This window comes from Ranitomeya imitator, chromosome 10 (assembly GCF_032444005.1).
Source record: "Ranitomeya imitator isolate aRanImi1 chromosome 10, aRanImi1.pri, whole genome shotgun sequence".
NCBI classification, from domain to species: domain Eukaryota; kingdom Metazoa; phylum Chordata; class Amphibia; order Anura; family Dendrobatidae; genus Ranitomeya; species Ranitomeya imitator.
In genome coordinates, this window is record NC_091291.1 from 140,407,916 (window position 1) to 140,427,846 (window position 19,931).

General features: G+C 44.7%; 1 protein-coding gene across 1 annotated transcript in view; it reads right to left on the reverse strand.

Moving 5' to 3' along the window:
* Positions 1 to 19,931, reverse strand: part of LOC138651908 (uncharacterized) — a 77,638-nt gene that overhangs the window by 42,155 nt on the left and 15,552 nt on the right. Inside the window, exons 13-18 of the mRNA XM_069742509.1 lie at positions 18,610 to 18,822; positions 17,198 to 17,343; positions 16,604 to 16,731; positions 14,827 to 14,974; positions 752 to 884; positions 509 to 664 (exon numbers count right to left, since the gene is read on the reverse strand). Coding sequence (XP_069598610.1) covers positions 509 to 664; positions 752 to 884; positions 14,827 to 14,974; positions 16,604 to 16,731; positions 17,198 to 17,343; positions 18,610 to 18,822 — 924 coding nt within the window. The remainder of the gene's footprint in view (positions 1 to 508; positions 665 to 751; positions 885 to 14,826; positions 14,975 to 16,603; positions 16,732 to 17,197; positions 17,344 to 18,609; positions 18,823 to 19,931) is intronic.

A 19,931-nucleotide genomic window follows, 5' to 3' on the forward strand; every position in this document is an offset into this window, starting at 1 on the left:
AAACTTTAACAAGTTGAACCTTGAATGTTCTAAAAGAATCCATAGCCTAAGGTGTGTGAGCCTTATGAGTGAAAGACATTTTTATTAGTATTGTTAGTTCCAGGACTCATCGCCCATGTATTCGATGAGTGGTGGCAGTGCGTATGAGCGGGTGTGTGGCCTGTGTTGGTGTGTGATTTATGCTCCCATTACAGCAGAGGACAGAGGTTGAATGCTGGGACTGAGAGTGGGGAGATAGATTAACCCTTGCAGGCACAACCCCAAGTCACGTGTGAGAGCAGGCACGTGACGAATAAGTGACACCACGGAGAAGGGATACGCAACACCGTATAACCAATCAAATCAACCAATGAATGAGCATTTTGCTTTGTACTGTGATACACCGAGGCTGTGGAAGACAAGGAATGCATTTATACATAGTCGTGCCTATATGTAACTTCTAGATATACATATACTGTATGTAGCTTACCACTAAAACAGAAACCTACTAGTGATCCGGTGACATTACCATTTTGTGATATACTCAGCTGAAATAACACCACGTCGCCCTTTTTGAGGCACAGGATGGGATTGGGTATTCTAGGTAAAGATGTCGGATCTGGTGATGCAAGAACCGGATCATCTGCTCTTGATTTCCTGGGTGATGGCACCGACCACGAGTCTCCTAAAAACAAAGTGTTGTTCTCAAGATTTCAATCCTTTTTGGGAACAGCTTATAAAACACCTAACATGAATATTACAATTATCTGACCTGTCAGAAAAGACTCGATGAGGTGTGCGGTGACCAGAATGACTCCAAATACACCGCTGGGACTGAACAGCACAAGATGCACTTGCTCGCTGCTCCATAAGTGGTGATCCGGACCCAGGACATTTGTCACCTCCTGAGATAGAAGGGTAAAACTCTAGGATAAGAGTAGGGATACAAGGGTAAAACCTGCAGTAATGACAGCCAGGAGGATATACAGATAGTACTGGTGCTAGCCATAGAGATCTACTGTGGACATCACATATCAGGACATTCTTCCATTAAACAGCCCCCACTGATGACAAATCTGCAACAGCGAGAATGGTCATCATAAGGAAATGGTTTCTAAATGTTGATAATTTCACCCATGACTGCAATTAATAGTCAGATACAAAGGTAGATGCTAAAAGCATAACATTAGTGACAATCTACGTAGAAAATGTTTGATAACTTGTTTCCCTTGGTTATAACTGACAGCATTGTGGCTGAAGACCCCTATGGAGGCAAATAATGATACTTTATTACTAATTTACCATTGTGCCACTCTGCCACTACAATATGGGTAATCCCCAAAGAAAATGTAGTCCTGGACGCTATCTCTGTGAGTCACTCTCATAGTTATAGGCATTGTCCAGGACCTTGGGCACCAATATTGATCAAAATCATAATTAAGATTATACTAAAATGCTGAAGAACAACCAGGGGCACCTTTTCCCCAATGCTGCCATTAAAGATAGGAATCCACCCATTTCCACCAGGCTTATTGCCTGACTGACAGTACCGGGGAAGTCAGGATCAGCACAGAAGGAAAGAAAAACAATCATCGAGAAACATGACAAACAGGACAAAAGAGAGAGTACAATGACTTCAGACCTTCTGGGAATTTGTTCTACGGCTCATTGAAACTTTCTTAGAGAATACATATTTGTGTAGAACAGGTGGGTTGAACGGCATAGGAGCTGAGCGTTCTGAGAAAATTACTGTATCATCACAAGAGGGTTATTCATATGTGACCTGGATGTCGCAAAACCTTTCTTTTTTTTCTTAAATTATATACATTTTTATTTAACCAAATTCAAGGTACAAAGCAATAAAAAAAAATCACAATAGAAACATTAACAGTGGTCATTAGTTTCAGAAATTCCCTCCCCCTTTACCAGGGGCGGATTATAATAGGGTCAATCTGGGCGGTAGCCCAGAGCCTAGTGGTGTGGGGGGGGCCCTGGGCTACCGCTCAGATTGCCCACCGCCATCAGGGCATTACGCCATGACTGGCGTATTGGCCCGGTAGGCAGAGGGGGCCCGTATCAGGCCCCGTCTCAGCTGCTCACCGGGCCCCTACAGGCGCGCGCCCGCACGTCAATAGTTAACAACAGCCACCAGCCAATTGGAGGCTGGCAGCTGAAGTCGGCCGCAGGCGCAGCGCACATGTCGCCGGCATCTGACGTCATTGTCAGTCACCGGCGAGTCCGCGCTGCTGGAGAGAGCTCGCCGCTGGAGCGCCGGTCAGGTTAGGGGAACTCGTTTTTTTTTTTTTGCGATCGGCAATCCGGGGTGCCCGGGGCAATATGCTGGACACACTGGGGCAGATTGATGGACATACTGGGGGCAATGCTGGAGACAGTGAGGGCAATGCTGGACACACTGGGGCAATATTGGAGACACTATGGCAGATTGCTGGACACACTGGGGGCAATATGCTGGAGTCAAACACTGGGGGCAATATGCTGGAGTCAAACATTGGGGCAGATTGCTGGACACACTGGGGTTTAATATGTTGGACACACTGGGGCAATATTGGAGACACTGGGGCAGATTGCTGGACACACTGGGGGCAATGCTGGAGACACTGGGGCAGATTCCTGGACACACTGGGGGCAATATGCTGGACACACTTGGCCAGATTGCTGGGCACACTGGGGGCAGAGATGCTGGGCACACTGGGGGCAGAGATGCTGGGCACACTGGGGGCAGAGATGCTGGGCACACTGGGGGCAGAGATGCTGGGCACACTGGGGGCAGAGATGCTGGGCACACTGGGGGCAGAGATGCTGGGCACACTGGGGGCAGAGATGCTGGGCACACTGGGGGCAGAGATGCTGGGCACACTGGGGGCAGAGATGCTGGGCACACTGGGGGCAGAGATGTTGGGCACACTGGGGGCAGAGATGCTGGACACTGGGGGCAGAAATGCTGGACAAACTGGGGCAGGACTGGAGACATGGGCAGAATGTAGATACGGGGCATGATTGGAGACACGGGGCAGAATGAAAGACATGGGGCAGGATTGGAGACAGATCGTGCAGGATCATGGGGCAGGATGGATACGACGGAGACTGATGGGGCAGGATGGGGAGATCATATGGGGCAGGATGGATACTCATGAAGGCAGGATGGGAGAACATATGGCTGGAGCCAGGAATGAGATACATGGGGCCAGGATGGGGGATATTATTATTACCATAGGGGCTAATTAAGGGATATTATTACTGCAGTGATGTATTTATTTTATTTTTTGAGGACACTTTTTTAAATGGGGGGCGGTCCTGTTACTGTGTAGAGTGACACTATGTCGCCTCTTTTTCTTCATGTGGTGTAATGTAGAAGTTGGGAAAAATTAAGTCATGTATTCTACAAGCGGAGCTTGAGATAACTGTGTTATTTACGAGTCCTGGCTGGATGAAGTGATGGCGGTCTGTGCTGGATGAAAGATGAAGGACTTCACCTAGAGACGTCACTGGTGAGTCAGTGTTACCTATACACTGACACTATACACTGTATACTATATACTGAACTGAAGGGTAAATTGACTAGATCAATGGATGTTTGACAGGTTATAGTGTCACACAGCAACTATTTTTCTGGAATAATCTGGTTCAGGTATATGATGACCCTGTCACATGACCCCGTCACATGACAAGGGGGCCCACAGTGTCTGAACAGCCCGGGGCCCTGGCTACCCTTAATCCACCCCTGCCCCTTACATACAAGAGCAGCGAATAATGCATGTTATAACCTAAGTTCAGGGTCATCTTCTCTACACCCAAGGTGTCCATAATGTCTCAAATGTTCTTATGCCTTTTCTCTTAACATAAATGTTTTTTTCCCATATTCACAATAGACTCAGACTGTCTGAGAAATTCCCTCAACGTTTTTTTTTTATCAGATAGATTTTTATTATCCGCAAAGAATAAACAATCAGAATATTTCTCATGGCAATGTTTCATTAAACATTTACAGATAACTTTTTCCCCCCCGACCCAGAGCCCCCCCACCCTGCCCAACCCGAGACCTCAGCCAGAGCCACCCCACTTCCCATCATCATACAACCATTTGAATAAACATCCGTTATATTTCCATTGAATACTAGGTTCCCTATATTCTCATTTATCATCCTAATTCAAGTCCATCCACGGTTGCCACAGCTTGTGGAAGATGTCCAGCTTATTCCTTTTGGTGTAGATACTTTTCTCCAAAGTAAGTATATGCTCCGCTTGCTTAAGAAAGTCTCTTCTTGTTGGAGGTTCCTCTCTAATCCAAAATTTGGCGATCAATTTCCTAGCAATGAATAACAATCGTGCAATAGCTATTTTAAACATGTTGTCCGTAACAATTTCCTCCACATATCCCAATATGCAAGTCAGTGGAACCCTAGGGACAGAACATCCATACACCAGTTCAATACGATTTAAAACAACTATCCAGAAGGAGGACAGTCTAGGGCACTGCCACATCATATGCAATATCCCCGCCTGGGATTGTGAGCACCGAGGGCAGTCCGAGTTCTGCCTAAGCCCAGCCTTGAACAACCTGTCAGGGGTTCTATAGGCCCTATGGATTACGAATAACTGTGATAGCCTGCCTGGTTCACTCATTGATATCTTGGGCACATATTCTAGGACCGACTCCCATCTATCATTGTCAATTATTCCCAATTCAGCTTCCCATTTCCCTTTGGCTCGGATGGGATATTTTTCCAGGAAAGAAAAAAGTAGAAACCCATATATTTCTGAAATCGCCCCCTTCGTGCAGCTATTCTTAAGGATATAGTCGATCATGAGATCAATCTGTACCACTATGGCTCCCCTTTTATTCTGTGCCTGATAAGCATGAGAGATACGATTATACTGGAACAATTCAGACCGTGGCAACTGAAATTCTTCCTGCAACTCCTCAAATGTTTTAAGTCTGCCCTGACTTATCAGCTGCCCCAGCCATTTAATACCTGCTGCAGACCAAAAGTGAAAACCCTCCCTCTGCCTAAATTCCGGTAGATAAATGTTGTCCCAAATAGGCGAGAATCTGGTGAACCCACTCACTTCCCTAATGAGTTTGACTTTTTCCCATACTCTGTGAATTAATTTGATAGTGCACCCATGTGAACCCATTTTTTTGAATTGTCCTCCCTCCAAACTGTCACTCAAAACGTCTGCCTGTAGTAAGAACCTCAAGCTATTAGGTATTTGCACACTCCCTGCCTCCTCCCCCCATCCTTTGAGATGTTGACACTGTGCTGCTAAGAAGTATAGCCATGGATTAGGAAGTGCAAGACCCCCCTCTGTTTTGGCCCTCTGAAGTATCTCCTGTTTAAACCTAGGACTCTTTCCTCCCCATATTAATTCCCCAAACAAAGACCTAATCTTACGGAATCTGCATTGTGTAATCCAAATGGGAGAGTTATGTAGCACGTACAACAACTGTGGCATTACAATCATCTTTAAGAGGTTCACCCTACCAACCACCGATAAATGTAATTTGTTCCATGCCGCAATCTTGGTACGAATTTTCTGCATTAATGGACTTAAATTCAGTTCCTCAAAGGTAGTTAGAGGAAGAGCAATCTGAATACCCAAATATTTGAATTTTTGAACAATCTTTAATTTTGTGGTTATCGCCCTCTCTCCACTGCCCATACTGTCCCCCTCAATCAACAACATACAAGACTTATCCCAGTTTATTGTGAGACCCGAAAACCGACCAAACTCCTCAATCAAAGCAACCGCATTGCACAGGGACCTTTCAGAATCCTCCAGGAACAACAAAATATCGTCAGCATATAATGCAATTTTGTCTTCCCTCCTACCATAGATGTAACCTCTAACCTCCTGAGCACCTCTTATTTTAGCCGCTAACGGCTCCACGGCCAGAGCGAAGAGCAACGGGGACAGCGGACACCCCTGTCTGGTACCCCTAAACAGCGGGAAACTCTCTGACAAATTATTATTAACTCTAATTTTTGCCATTGGGAACGAGTACAGCAACTTAACCCAGGAGATGAATTTTGGACCAAACCCCAGGCGATCCAGTACCGACCACAAGTAACTCCACTCCACACAATCAAAGGCCTTGTGGGCATCTAAAGACACCACAACTCTTTTTCCGGCATTGTCTGCAGGAATTTGCATATTTAAAAATAGCCTTCTCAAGTTAATTGCCGTGGATTTATTGGGCATAAAGCCAGACTGGTCTGGGTGAATCAATTTATCGATCACTTGGGTCAGCCTGTTCGCCAGGGCCTTCGCCAAAATCTTTATGTCAGCCGTTAGAAGTGAAATTGGTCTATACGACTCCGGCTGTTGAGGATCTTTATCAGCTTTAGGAATAACCACCACGATGGCCTCTCTCATTGATGGGGGCAGCACTCCCCTCTCCAACGACTCAGAGAACACTCGCTCCAATTTGGGCATTAACTCTGCATTAAGAATTTTATAAACCTCTACTGGGATACCGTCCGTCCCCGGAGCCTTGCCCCCCGCCATATTCGCCAAAGCCGCCTTCAATTCTTCCTCCCCAAGCGGTCTATCCATCCACTCCCTTTCCTCTCTACCTAGTCTGGGTAAGTCAACCTCTTTCAGATATCTATTCATTTCCTCAGGACTTTTATCCACCCTAGAGGAATATAATTTACTATAAAATCTCCGAAAAACGTCTAAAATTTCCCCCCCCTGAGTAACTGTTTTACCTTCCTCTGTTCTTATGGAGTATACATGTGAAGAATCCCGCTGCGCAGAAACCACCACCGAGAGCAAATGTCCTACCTTCTCTCCCTCAGAATAAAATGTTTCCTTTTGAAAGGCTCTCAACCTATCTGCCCTACGCATATGGAGTTCATCGACCGCTACCTGAGCCGCCCTCATACGAAGTTGTGCTTCTCTTGAATTCTGAGAGGCCAGTGTCTCTTCCGCCACCCTCAGTTCCTCCATCACTGCATTGTCTTGAATTTTAGACTTAGTTTTATGTCTCGAGATGTCCCGGAATAAAATTCCTCTCAGGTATGCCTTCATGGTGTCCCACACTACAAGATTCCCCGCACTCCCTTCATTTATCCTGAAAAACTCCCCGAGTTCAGTTCCCACCTGTTCCATATCCAAATACTGTAGCCAGGAGGGGTGAAATTTCCATCCCAACCCCGTCAGACCACTCTTCCCAGTCATTTGTACAGAGACCAGTACTGGGCTATGGTCCGATATTACTCTAGGCCTATACTCCACCTCATGTATTAGATTATTCACCCCCCCATTTCCCAAAGCCACATCAATGCGAGATAAAGATCCGTATGTTGCTGAATAACATGAGTAGGCATATGTCCTAGGATTACGCACCCGCCACAAATCTATCCATCCTATTTCTCTTAGATAATTTCCAAAAGGAGTAGAGTTCCCTTCACTTCTCAACTCTGCATGTCTACCCTTGTCCCAGTGATCATTAGATATATTGTTCACATCCCCCACTATAAGGAGGGGCACCCCATCCCACCTACCCGTAATTTCCAGAATCTCCTGTATCTTTTTCTTGGAATATGGTGGTGGAATATAAATTGACACAATACAAATTAACCTGTTAAATATCTTGCATACTAAAAACACAAATTGGCCGTCTTTATCGGTGGTTACCTCAATCTCTTCAAACGGAACACTAACGTGTATCAAAATTGACACACCTCTGGCATAATTTGAGAACGTTGAGTGATACGCCTTTCTCACCCATCTCTTCTGTAGAATAGCAACCTTTTCCTTCACTAGGTGAGTTTCCTGCAGACATATCACTGAAGGCCTCTGTTTCAGTACATATTGGAAAATAGCTGTTCTTTTAGTAGCATTTGCAAGGCCCCTAACATTCCAACTTAGGATTTTAACCTCCCCACCCATTGTAGCTTATAGAAACAATGAATGAGTTCAAGCTCCCTAAGGTCTCAACCCCAACTCCCACCCCCTCCCTCCTCCCCCCCCCCCCATCCCCAATTCCCAACTGAAATAACTCTCTATCTCTCCCCTCTCTTTAAGCCCACCCAACTCCTCTCTACTCTTAGAATATCAAAATAAACTCTCCCTCTCAATTTGAGATCTGGGAACGCTGTTTCACAGCCTAACGATAAAAACTCTGCGTTCCTTCAGCTCCCCCGCCCACCATAGCCAAAATGCAAATTTCGTTGCGCCGCCGAACACAACCTGATGATATCAATATACCATAAAGTCACAGTATAAGTACCAGTTAACTATCAAACCAAACATAACAGTGAAGGGTTAACAATTGCCTCAGTAGCACTTAAATCAGTTTCAGCGGGTCTGCCCCGTTTTGACATGCTTAGTATTGAGATCCAGCCATTGTGACGCCTCCTCTGGATTTTGGAAAAAATGCACCCGATCCAGAGCCACCACCCTTAATTTTGCTGGGTAAATCATTGAATAACGGACATCTAAGTCTCGCAACCTCCTCTTGACCTCTCCAAACTTCATCCGAAGCTTTTGGACCGCCGCAGAGTAATCCGGATAAAGGGAGACCCGATTACCATCAATGGTCAGCTCATCACAATTCCTGGCTTTCCTCAACAAAATGTCTCGGTCCTGATAGTTCAGAATTTTAGCCAAGATAACTCTTGGGGCCGAGCCGGGGGGGAGGGGTCTGGTGGGCACACGGTGCGCTCTTTCAACGGCAAACATCTTAGTAAGGCCATCTCCACCCACAGCGTTTTTTAGCCATGCCTCAATATAAGCCGTGGGGTTGCTCCCTTCCGCCTTTTCTGGGACCCCCACAATCCTTAGGTTGTTCCTGCGGGATCGGTTTTCAAGGTCATCAGTCTTAAACTCCAGATCAGCAATACGTTGAATATACTTTTTTTCCCTGTTTAACAATTCACCAATCCGATCTTCTGCACTCCCAACCCTTTCTTCCACCTCTTCCACTCTCTTTTCAACTTTACGCATAGCAGAGTTTAAAGCGACCATCTCTCCCTTTAATTCATCCGCTCGTAGGTTTAGAGCCCCCAGGGCAGACTTACAGTACATCACCACTGAAAATATGTCCTTCAGAGTCGGCTCCTCCATTTCTGGCATGTCAGACTGTGCAGGCAGAACAGCTCCTGCGGCCCTTGTAGGAGATCCCTGGTCTGACCCACTGCACTGTAGCTGAGCCCCTCCTTCCTGCTGATCTCCGGGGGCACCAGCTGCTCCAGACTCCACACTTCCAGCCTCTGACTGCAGATTTACAGCCTCCTCTGACCTGGCAAATCGCTCCAACTTAGCAATCACATCCATCTTCCTCTGATAAGCAGCGCTTGCCCTCGCCGCCTCCTCTGCAGTCTCAGCGCCATCTTGGGCCTGTGAGCTTCCCGCAGCTGTCAGCTCCTTCTGTCTCCTGCGTGTCATCCTCAGATAAGATTCCGTTCCTTCGGGTCACACCTCGCTCCCCGAGACTATGTGCACTCCTGAGAGTATGATTTGCGCTCGGCGGCGCCTCTAAGGGGTTAATACAGAGATAATGAAGCGGGAGAGCTCTGTTGCACGTCTGTTCACATCGCCTGCTAGGCCACGCCCAAATTCCCTCAACGTTGGCGGATCTTCAGTTATCCAGTATCTGGCGATTAGTTTCCGCGCAATATATAATAATCTAGCTATTGCCACCTTGTATTTATTATGTACCTGGACCTCCTCCACATATCCCAGTATACACACCACAGGATCCCTCTCAATCCTACAACCATACGCTTCTCCTATGGCATTAAGCACCGGTGTCCAATATGGGTTCAGATATGGACACTGCCATAACATATGGAGAATTCCAGCCCTCTCCATTCGGCACCAAGGACACTCAGAAGTCTGTCTCAGACCCAACTATACAGCGGTTCAGGAGTCCTATAAACTCTATGGAATACATAAATCTGCGATAATTGGGGTATATATTCCATCATCACTTCCCATTTATCTTCCTCTATCCTACCCAACTCCTCCTCCTATTTCCCCTGTGCTCTAATAGGATAATTATTTATAAAAGTATGCATTAGATCCTTATAAATGCCCAACACTACCCCTTTTGTTCCCCCCTCTGCGCAGACATAATCAATCAATATATCCATGTGAATCTCCATATTCCTCGTCTTGCTCTGTGTAACATAAGCATGCCGAAACTGCCCATATTGAAATCTGCAGACCTCCGGTAGCCCATAATCTTCCTGCAACTTTCCAAAGGCCACCGGTCCCTGTGTGTCCAGCACCTGAACCATGTACTGTATTCCCAGTCTCATCCAATTTTTAAATTCTCTCGTTTTAGCAATTTCCGATAGAGTCTCGTTTTGCCATATCGGGGAAAAATTTGTCAAGTGCTCCAAACCTCTAATCTTTTTAATTGCCTCCCAGACTTTTATGTATCAGCGCTAAAGTAGGATACACAAAACCCATCTTCCTAAAACGTCCTGCCTCCAACCCCTGAACCAAGGGATCCCTCCCCATCACCTGGACCAAGACCCTTTGTATTGAACCAGCCCCAGACACATCCCTCCACCCCCTCATCTACTTGCCCTGAGCAGCTAAGTAATAAATCCAAGGGTTCGGAAGCGCCAGTCCCCCTCCATCCTTGGGCCTCTGCAATATCTTAAGTCTGATCCTCGGCTGCTTTTTTCCCCACACAAGATCCCTAAATATAGAGTCAATAATACAAAACCACCACCTAGGGAACCAGATAGGGGCATTGTGCAAGACGTACAACAGTTGGGGCATCAAAATCATCTTAATCAAATTAATTCTTCCCACTACTGAAAGATACAGTTTACACCACGCCCCTACTTTAGCAAAACTTTTCACACATTTAACAGGGTTTTCCATGATTTATTCTAAAACCAGCCAAAAGATATGCAATTGTTATAAAATGACCCCCTCAACTGCACTAGTGGTCTTTGTCAGAACCATCAGTCACCTCAACTACTCCATGGCCTCGTCAGATGACTTTGGCCATGGTGTAGGAAGGTTGAGAGGGGCAATAACACTTCTCTGTTTTATGGCGATCTCTGCCCACTGCCGGCTTCTGAAAGGGTCCTGAAAAATGAAGATTTTGGGTGTCTACCGTAAAAATCTTTCTTCGAGCCTTCATTGGACGACACTGCAAAACCATGGGAGTAACTGTAGAAGAAATCAGAGCACATAGGATCTGATCCGATGGACAAAATAAGCGATCAATTAAAATTGCTCTAACCTGATAGATCTATTGTAAAGACATATAGATCTTTTTGAGAATATCAGCTGCAGCAGATCCATGGGTCCGTAGGCGACCGTATCAGATGTGGAGAGGTAGAAGGTTTGTGGATGGAATAAGCGCTGCCGACTAAAATGGAGGACCAAAGAAATCCAAATGAAGGAAAGTGGTTTTTATTTCAACGTGTTTCTAAGTTCAAGCGATACATGTGGTTGTGTTCCTGAGGAAGAAGTCGCTTGAACTTGTCACTTGAACTTTGAAACGCGTTGAAATAAAAATCACTTTCCTTCATTTGGATATCTTTGGTCCTGCATTTTAATCGGCAGCGCAGATTACATCCAAAAACCATGGGGACACAGCAAACAACTAGGAGGTTGACAGTATGCAAAAAAAGTTAGCTCCTCCCCAGCAGTATATGCCTATCAACTGGCACAAAGCTAATCAGTTAGTGAGAAAGCAGTAGGAGAAGCAACATGAATGCAACAAACCATAACATAACACAACGGTAAACAAGGGCAGGCGCTGTGTCCCCAAATGAAGGAGCAGAGAAAGATTTTATGGTAGGCACCCAAAATCTTCATTTTTCTACCGCTACCTTCAAGTCAGAGATCAGGCCACTGCGGCTTGCAGGACCTATCTACCGAGGTTTGCATTTGATGAGGAGTAGGTGTGAACCCTGTAGAACCTGGCGAAAGTATGAATGGAGGACCATGTAGCAGCCTTGCAAATCTGTAAGCCCTTCTGAGTGGGAACTTGCTTTTTGTTGTGGATTGAGTTGAAGCTTTTATTGAGAACATTTTACATAACGCTTGGGATCACATTTATCCGGCGATCTATGCTGACCACTTACTGTACTTTAGGATTTCCATCTAAATCTCTGAGTGACGTGATTCAGATGAAACCCCTGAGGGATCCATTCGCTATAATGAGGAAACAGAGTTACTCTGAACTCTCTCTGGCCTCTGTTCAGCGGTGTCCTTCTAGTCAGAAGTGCACAAAACTGTGGCCGATGGCACTTTTGTGCAATCCTAAAAGGACAGACACCGCCGGATCACAGGTCCTATGACGTCCACAGTGCCTCCATCTGCCTCATTAAAGGCAATCTTCCGCCAGAGGTTCAATCTGAATCACGTATTTCAGAGATTTACACGGAAACCCCAGTGTAAGAGCTCAACACAGAGCGCAACCTTACTGGGATCTTTGGGAGGTATAATGAAAAAAATCAACAGCATGTGAAGAATTGGTTTTATTTATTTTTTACACCGTTCCTCGTGCGGTATAAGGGACTAGGCGACTTTATTCTTTGGGTCGGTGCGATTACAGCGACACCAGATTTATATCGGGTTTTTATGTTTGGCTGCGGTCACACACTAAAAGACGCTTTGTATTGCAAAAAATAGTTTTTGCATCACCACATTTTGAGAGTTGTAATCTTTCCATATTTTGGCCCACACAGTCATGTGAGGTCTTGGTTTTGTTTATTTTTATTTTTTTATTTTTTTTTGGGGGGGGGGATTATGCCGTTCCATGTGTGGTAAAATTGATAAGGTAGTTTTATTCTTCAGGTCAGTACGATTTCGACAATACCTCATTTATTTAGTTTTTTTATGTTTTGTAAAAGTATATAAAGGCATTACAAAAACTAAACCTAATAGCCAATATAATCACATGCGTGTATCTGCATTACGAGCTCTCATTAACAGCACTTTTAAAGCCTTCGTAGGCCAGTGATATATGAGGTGAGGATATAAATAGGATAGAATAGACAGCAGTGACAAGAGAAGATCACTTGCAGATTTAGTGCAGAGTTGAAACCAAAAGTTTTCACACAACTTTTGCTTTTCGCAGCTTGCTGCTTGTGATCTATTGTTACTGAAGTACAATTATTATTTCATAAAAGTTTACACTTTTATTTACAAATACATGAAGTTTCTGTAAAGTCTCAATATTTCCAGTGCTGACCCTTATTTTTCAAGACTTCCGCCCTTTCGCCCCGGAAAACTGGATATCGGCTTCTGGGCTAAATCCTGACTAATGACCGCCCGTTCTTGTCTCACCAGTGCCGTTTTCGTTTGACCACCTGCTTTTTGGGGACTGACTACAGGTTCTCAATGCAATTCAGATCTAGGGTATTCCTGGCAATAGAGCCAAAATGTCAGTGTTTTGCTCATTGAGGTACTTAGTTATCAATTTTGCCTTGTGTCATGGTCTCTCCATCATACTGTAAAAATCATATAGTCATCCCCACATTGCTCCTAGATGGTGGGAGAAGTTGATCTTGGGAGGTTTAGATCCCATTATTTATTCATCGCTGTGTTCTTTTGGATAACACAGGACTCTTTCATGGATAATCATTCTTCCAGATCTTCCTAAAGGTCTGAAGGGGTCAATCAGATGAAATACCTTTACTTCAGTCCTCTTCAGAACAATCTCAGTACTTAATGCGGAATGTCAGTCTGTCCTTGATTTTTTTTCTTGGCGAGAAGTGTCTCTTTTGTGGTCTTTCTGGACACCATGCAGCCTCAAAAATCCTCTGCTTCATTGTGAGTACAGATGCACTGACCCTGCCCGCTGCCATTACTGAGCAAGCTCTGCACTGGTGTTCAACTGGTCCCGTAGCTGAACCCCCTTTAGGAGACAGTTTGGGCACTTGTTGGACTTTCTTGCACACTCTGAAGCCTTCTTCACTGTAATGATCAAATGATGACCCAATAAATGGTTGATTTAGGGGCAATCTCACAAGCAGCAATGCCCTTGCATGTAAAGCAATTTAATGCAAAGCAATGATGACTGCATGTGTTTCCTTGGCGGTAACCAAAGTGAAGAGAAGAAGATTTCAAGCCACAGCTCCCTTCCACAGAAGGCAATGATTTCAAGTTCTGGATCCCTTTTAAAGCAACCAGTCTGCTCTTATAATTTAATCAGTATGGCAGAATGATTTTTTTGTCTTGTCCCCATTAACACCTTCACCTGAGCTAACTGAAAGATCCCTGAAATGATGTAAACAGGTCTTTTTATGGCCGAGCTGACATTCAATTTAACATTTAATGACATTTAATTTGTGATTAAATTAATTTTCATGGCAAGGAATGACTTTAACATTTACAAGATTTATATAAGATCACGCTTTTATCAAGAGTTAATGCAAATTGCCACTCTAAAATCTCAAGCAGCAAAATTTGTGAAAGCAAAGATTTGTGTTAGTCTCAAAGCTTTTGGCCACAACTATATATTCCCATAGAGGCAGGTTTGTGGCATATGCAATTGCCCCTATGGCACATAGATCCACTGCAGAAAACCCAAATTCACATATATGCAATGTATTTTCAGGTACAGGGTAATATGCCATAAGTTCAATGTAAATTGTATAAGATCTCCATCTGGTGGCTACACTGTGTATCACAGATTTTTTGCTGCGTTAGCAAAATAAAGTGTAAAATCATTAGGCTTTTGAATTTCTGGGTGACATAATGAGGTAAAATAAGTTTACACTTTTTCAAAGGTTTGAGCCAAAAAGTACATTATACTGAGATTAGCAATTTCTGTGGAAACATTACAAATTATATTGTTAGATAAAGACCCGCCAGTAAGTGGACTGTGTTTTCTCTGCCTACCAGGTTTCTGCTCCTCCTCCTCTCAGGTTCTTCAATCTGTAGCTGGAATTGCATATTGGATCCAAAGCTCATGGATATACGAGGAACCTTCATGAGGCAGAAACGATCGCACAGTTCTTCAGCCGAGACATACTGCAGACAGTGGCACCTGAGGAATATGGACACCAGCTTATCCAAATCATAGCACATTACTGATCCTGAGTTACATCCTGTATTGTACCCCAGAGCTGCGCTCACTATTCTGCTGGTGCAGTCACTGTGTACATACATTACTGATCCTGAGTTACATCCTGTATTATACCCCAGAGCTGCACTCACTATTCTGCTGGTGCAGTCACTGTGTACATACATTACATTACTGATCCTGAGTTACATCCTGTATTATACCCCAGAGCTGTGCCCACTATTCTGCTGGTGCAGTCACTGTGTACATACATTACATTACTGATCCTGAGTTACATCCTGTATTATACCCAGGAGCTGTGCCCACTATTCTGCTGGTGCAGTCACTGTGTGCATACATTACATTACTGATCCGGAGTTACATCCTGTATTATACCCCAGAGCTGCGCTCACTATTCTGCTGGTGCAGTCACTGTGTACATACATTACATTACTGATCCTGAGTTACATCTTGTATTATACCCCAGAGCTGCACTCACTATTCTGCTTGTGTAGTCACTGTGTGCATACATTACATTACTGATCCTAAGTTACCTCCTGTATTATACTCCAGAGCTGCCCTCACTATTCTGCTGGTGCAGTCACTGTGTACATACATTACATTACTGATCCTGAGTTACATCCTGTATTATACCCCAGAGCTGCACTCACTATTCTGCTGGTGCAGTCACTGTGTACATACATTACATTACTGATCCTGAGTTACATCCTGTATTATACCCCAGAGCTGCACTCACTATTCTGCTGGTGCAGTCACTGTGTACATACATTACATTACTGATCCTGAGTTACATCCTGTATTATACCCCAGAGCTGCACTCACTATTCTGCTGGTGCAGTCACTGTGTACATACAGTACATTACTGATCCTGAGTTACATCCTGTATTATACTCCAGAGCTGCCCTCACTATTCTGCTGGTGCAGTCACTGTGTACATACATTACTGATCCTGAGTTACATCCTGTATTATACCCCAGAGCTGCACTCACTATTCTGCTGGTGCAGTCACTGTGTACATACATTACATTACTGATCCTAAGTTACCTCCTGTATTATACTCCAGAGCTGCCCTCACTATTCTGCTGGTGCAGTCACTGTGTACATACATTACATTACTGATCCTGAGTTACATCCTGTATTATACCCCTGAGCTGCACTCACTATTCTGCTGGTGCAGTCACTGTGTACATACATTACATTACTGATCCTGAGTTACATCCTGTATTATACTCCAGAGCTGCACTCACTATTCTGCTGGTGCAGTCACTGTGTACATACATTACTGATCCTGAGTTACATCCTGTATTATACTCCAGAGCTGCACTCACTATTCTGCTGGTGCAGTCACTGTGTACATACATTACATTACTGATCCTCAGTTACCTCCTGTATTATACTCCAGAGCTGCACTCACTATTCTGCTGGTGCAGTCATTGTGTACATTACATTACTAATCCTCAGTTACACCCTGTATTAAACTCCACAGCTGCACTCACTATTCTGCAGACTTTACTTATAAATACTTCAGTTTTACTATGATAAGAAGTGGCTCCAGCAATAGTTAGTGAACACATAGCAGCAGATGTGACTGACATTCCCAGTTCTGTGCTGAGCTCTCCACCCTGAAGGCCGCAGGTCGGAGTGCAGTCATGATGCTGAGGGGATACACACTTCCTTGTAGAAGAGAGGCGCACTTCAGCACTAGAGCAGCGCTCTTCCACCTACATAAAAATGTCACATTACAATTACATCATAAATAACAACTGGAGCAAGCGTCTGGGGTATGGAACGAGGCGAAGAAAAAAGTTGTGATTGGAAACATTTTCATACTCACATTTAAGAAGTGAAATGTAAAATTTCAGAAACGTAAAGCTCAAAAATGATGAAAACACCACAGGGCGCAATCTCAGCTCTATGTGGGGACATGTCCGATAAATGGAGGATAATATTTAGCATTTCGCTTTATGTCTATCTATTGTGTGGTGCAGGTTTTTAGCCTTTTTTAATCTACAACTCAAAGTGTGCCCTTGTGGAGAAAGTCTGCAAAGGCATGCTGAGAGTTGTAGTTTGGCAACAGTTAGAGAGACGTGTACGCATAGTTAACCATACATCCAGGGAGAGACACAGCTGAGATGTGCAGAGTTTTTCTCGAGCTGAGCGCAGATTTGCCTCCTCTTTTCGCCGTACCTGTGGCTGACAATCTACGTCGCTATTGCTGTCTGATCTCTGCTGTTCTCGGTTGTCATAAAACACAAATCCGGCCTGACAGATGCAGGAACCGTCAAATTCCTGGAATGAGCGGTTCAGTCCCCGGCAGACGCAGCTCCTGGAAGCTGAGGGTCAGACACAATAAAAAATCACATCAGGATCAGTGTAGGGGCATCGGACAAATCAATGAAAACACAAAGATCTGGGGACGACCAGGAGCCGCGGCGGCAATAGTCGGATAGTAAGATTGACAGGTCCGGTGAGTGATATCCGGTCAGTTGTGCTGCGATTCTGACTCTTTATACTCTGTCGTATGATGGAGACGCAGCACCCGGATAACTCTGCTGCTTCTGCTCCGTTCACCTGCAGCCATCCACATGGTATCGTCTGTGCTGACTATTGCAACATGGTCATGAGAAATGCTTCAATATCCAGCACAAATACTAATAGAGCTTGTTCACAGGCAGTATTTTTCCTGCATTTTTTTCTGTAGGAAAAGCACCAGAAACACTGAGTTTTTCCACCCTGAAAACTAGAGGGAAAAAACCCCCAAAGAAAAAAATGCTATGTGCAAACAAACCCATATGTAGACAACGTGAAGATACAGAGCGACCATGTCTAGGTGAGGACTCTGCCCCTAAATCCTGGCACAGACTTTGCCCGCTTTCCTAGCTCCGCAGGATGTCCATCAGAGCCTCGGATTCACCAGATTATGACATGAGAATATGATGGCACATCCAGGAAGGTGCTGGCATCAAACTTATCCAAAGGGTTGATTTACATTAATTGTATATGCCTTATCTGCCATTACCTTTAAACATGACAAAGGGGTTTTCCAGATTTTTTTTTTTTTTTTTTATTATCCAGGATCGCACTGTATAAAAATAATAAAAATACATTTTACTAACTGACACGAGCTCCACTGCTGCAAAAAAATGTTTGTTAACAGGTTGTGATAGTGACACAAGGCACATGACTGCTGCAGCCAATCACTGGGATCAGCAGTGATGATGATGCATTCAGAACGAGACTGCTGAGTCCAGTGATTGGCTGCAGAGGTAATGGGCTATAGTTGTTACATTACCATGGCAACTTGTCAACAAAGGCAGAGGCGAAGAGGCAGCTCTGGAGCAGTGGAGGGTGATTAATGCAGAATTCATGATATTTACAGTGGACAAGTCTATGGAATAACAAAGAAAAATCAAAAACTGAAAACCCCTTGAAGTAGGTTTTCTTATTAGGGCATGTTGTCATTAGTGAAGGTCATCGTTCGCTCACCAGAGAGGGCACGCTGCTAGGAACACCTGGCGGATGGCAGTCACGTAGGCCTACAGGCCACAGCTGGCCACAGGGGGTCTAGCCCTTCAGGCCATAGGTATGATCCTACTCACCTGGCTGGGAATAGGATGAGCTTCCGCACAGAAAGCACGATATCTGGCCAGTGAGGTGGTTGTACGTGCCCGCTGGGCAAGGATGGCAGTCCCCCAATTCTCTGCCATGAGTGCCGTTACCATAAGTACCAAGTGGACAAGGGATCGGCGCTGTGGCACTGGATGGACAGTAATGGCCAGCGGGGCAGGGAAAGGACTTGTAGTTCTCCACACCTATAGCAAAGGAGACAGGGAGTGCATGAGGCATTAGATGCCAAGCAGACATTTATGAATCAGGCTTTAATTAAAAGTTTCCTAAACGTGATATGGTCGGCGGGATCAGAGTACATAGCGGCCCGTCTGCATATGACCTGGGTGACCATGCTACTGAGGGCAATCACTCTAAATGGCAAATTTATTCTGCAGCCGGACAACGATTCCCAGCAGCCAGCCGATGCCATTAATAAGAACGAGTCTTCGGGGTGATGATCCGGCCCCACAAAGCCCTAATCTCACGTGATCCAGTATGTCTGGGATCACATGAAGGCTTCATACACAGAAGATCTGGGCTCTGTTCTCCATGATGTTTGGAACAACCTCCTGCTGAAATCCTCCAAACTGTGCAATTGACTATTGTACCTGCTTGGCCCTTTTGAACAGTACTGTACATATACCCCAAGAACCCGCACGGTCAGTGGCCTTATATATGTATTCTATAAACTCAGGCTGGAGTCTAAAAACAAATTATATTATGATGGAAACTCTCATAACTTTTATCTTTATACATGGAAACTTTATTTTTAAGTGAATTCTATCTTTATGGTATATTTAGGAATGTTCCCATTGCCCTATAAATGTCTATATCTGAGCAACCTCGACTATAGGGGCGTAGATTCAGCACCCGCAGAGTCAGTCACCAAGGGCAGGGTTAACGCCATGGAAAACTACAGGCAAGGCAGCAGCACATGGGCTGACATGACATCCTCCATATAGTACATTAGTCCGAGAACGATGCGTCCATGCATGTCCTATTCTTTTACAGCAGCACACATATAGAACAGGCTGGTGGTTGGGTGTAGCTGCATTTTTGGAAGTCATATTACAGCTACACTTACTGTAGTGTTATGTTTGCATTAATGATTGTGCATTTAGTAAAAATGCCGTACATCATAGCTTCTACTCTAGTCACATTCAAAGCTGTATTTTGTATTCTGCAGGATAGACAGCAATTAAAAGCAAACCACAGGCTGCCCTCATACTGAAGAGTAACCGTCACACTAGACGATATCGCTAGCGATCCGTGACGTTGCAGCGTCCTCGCTAGCGATATCGTCCAGTGTGAC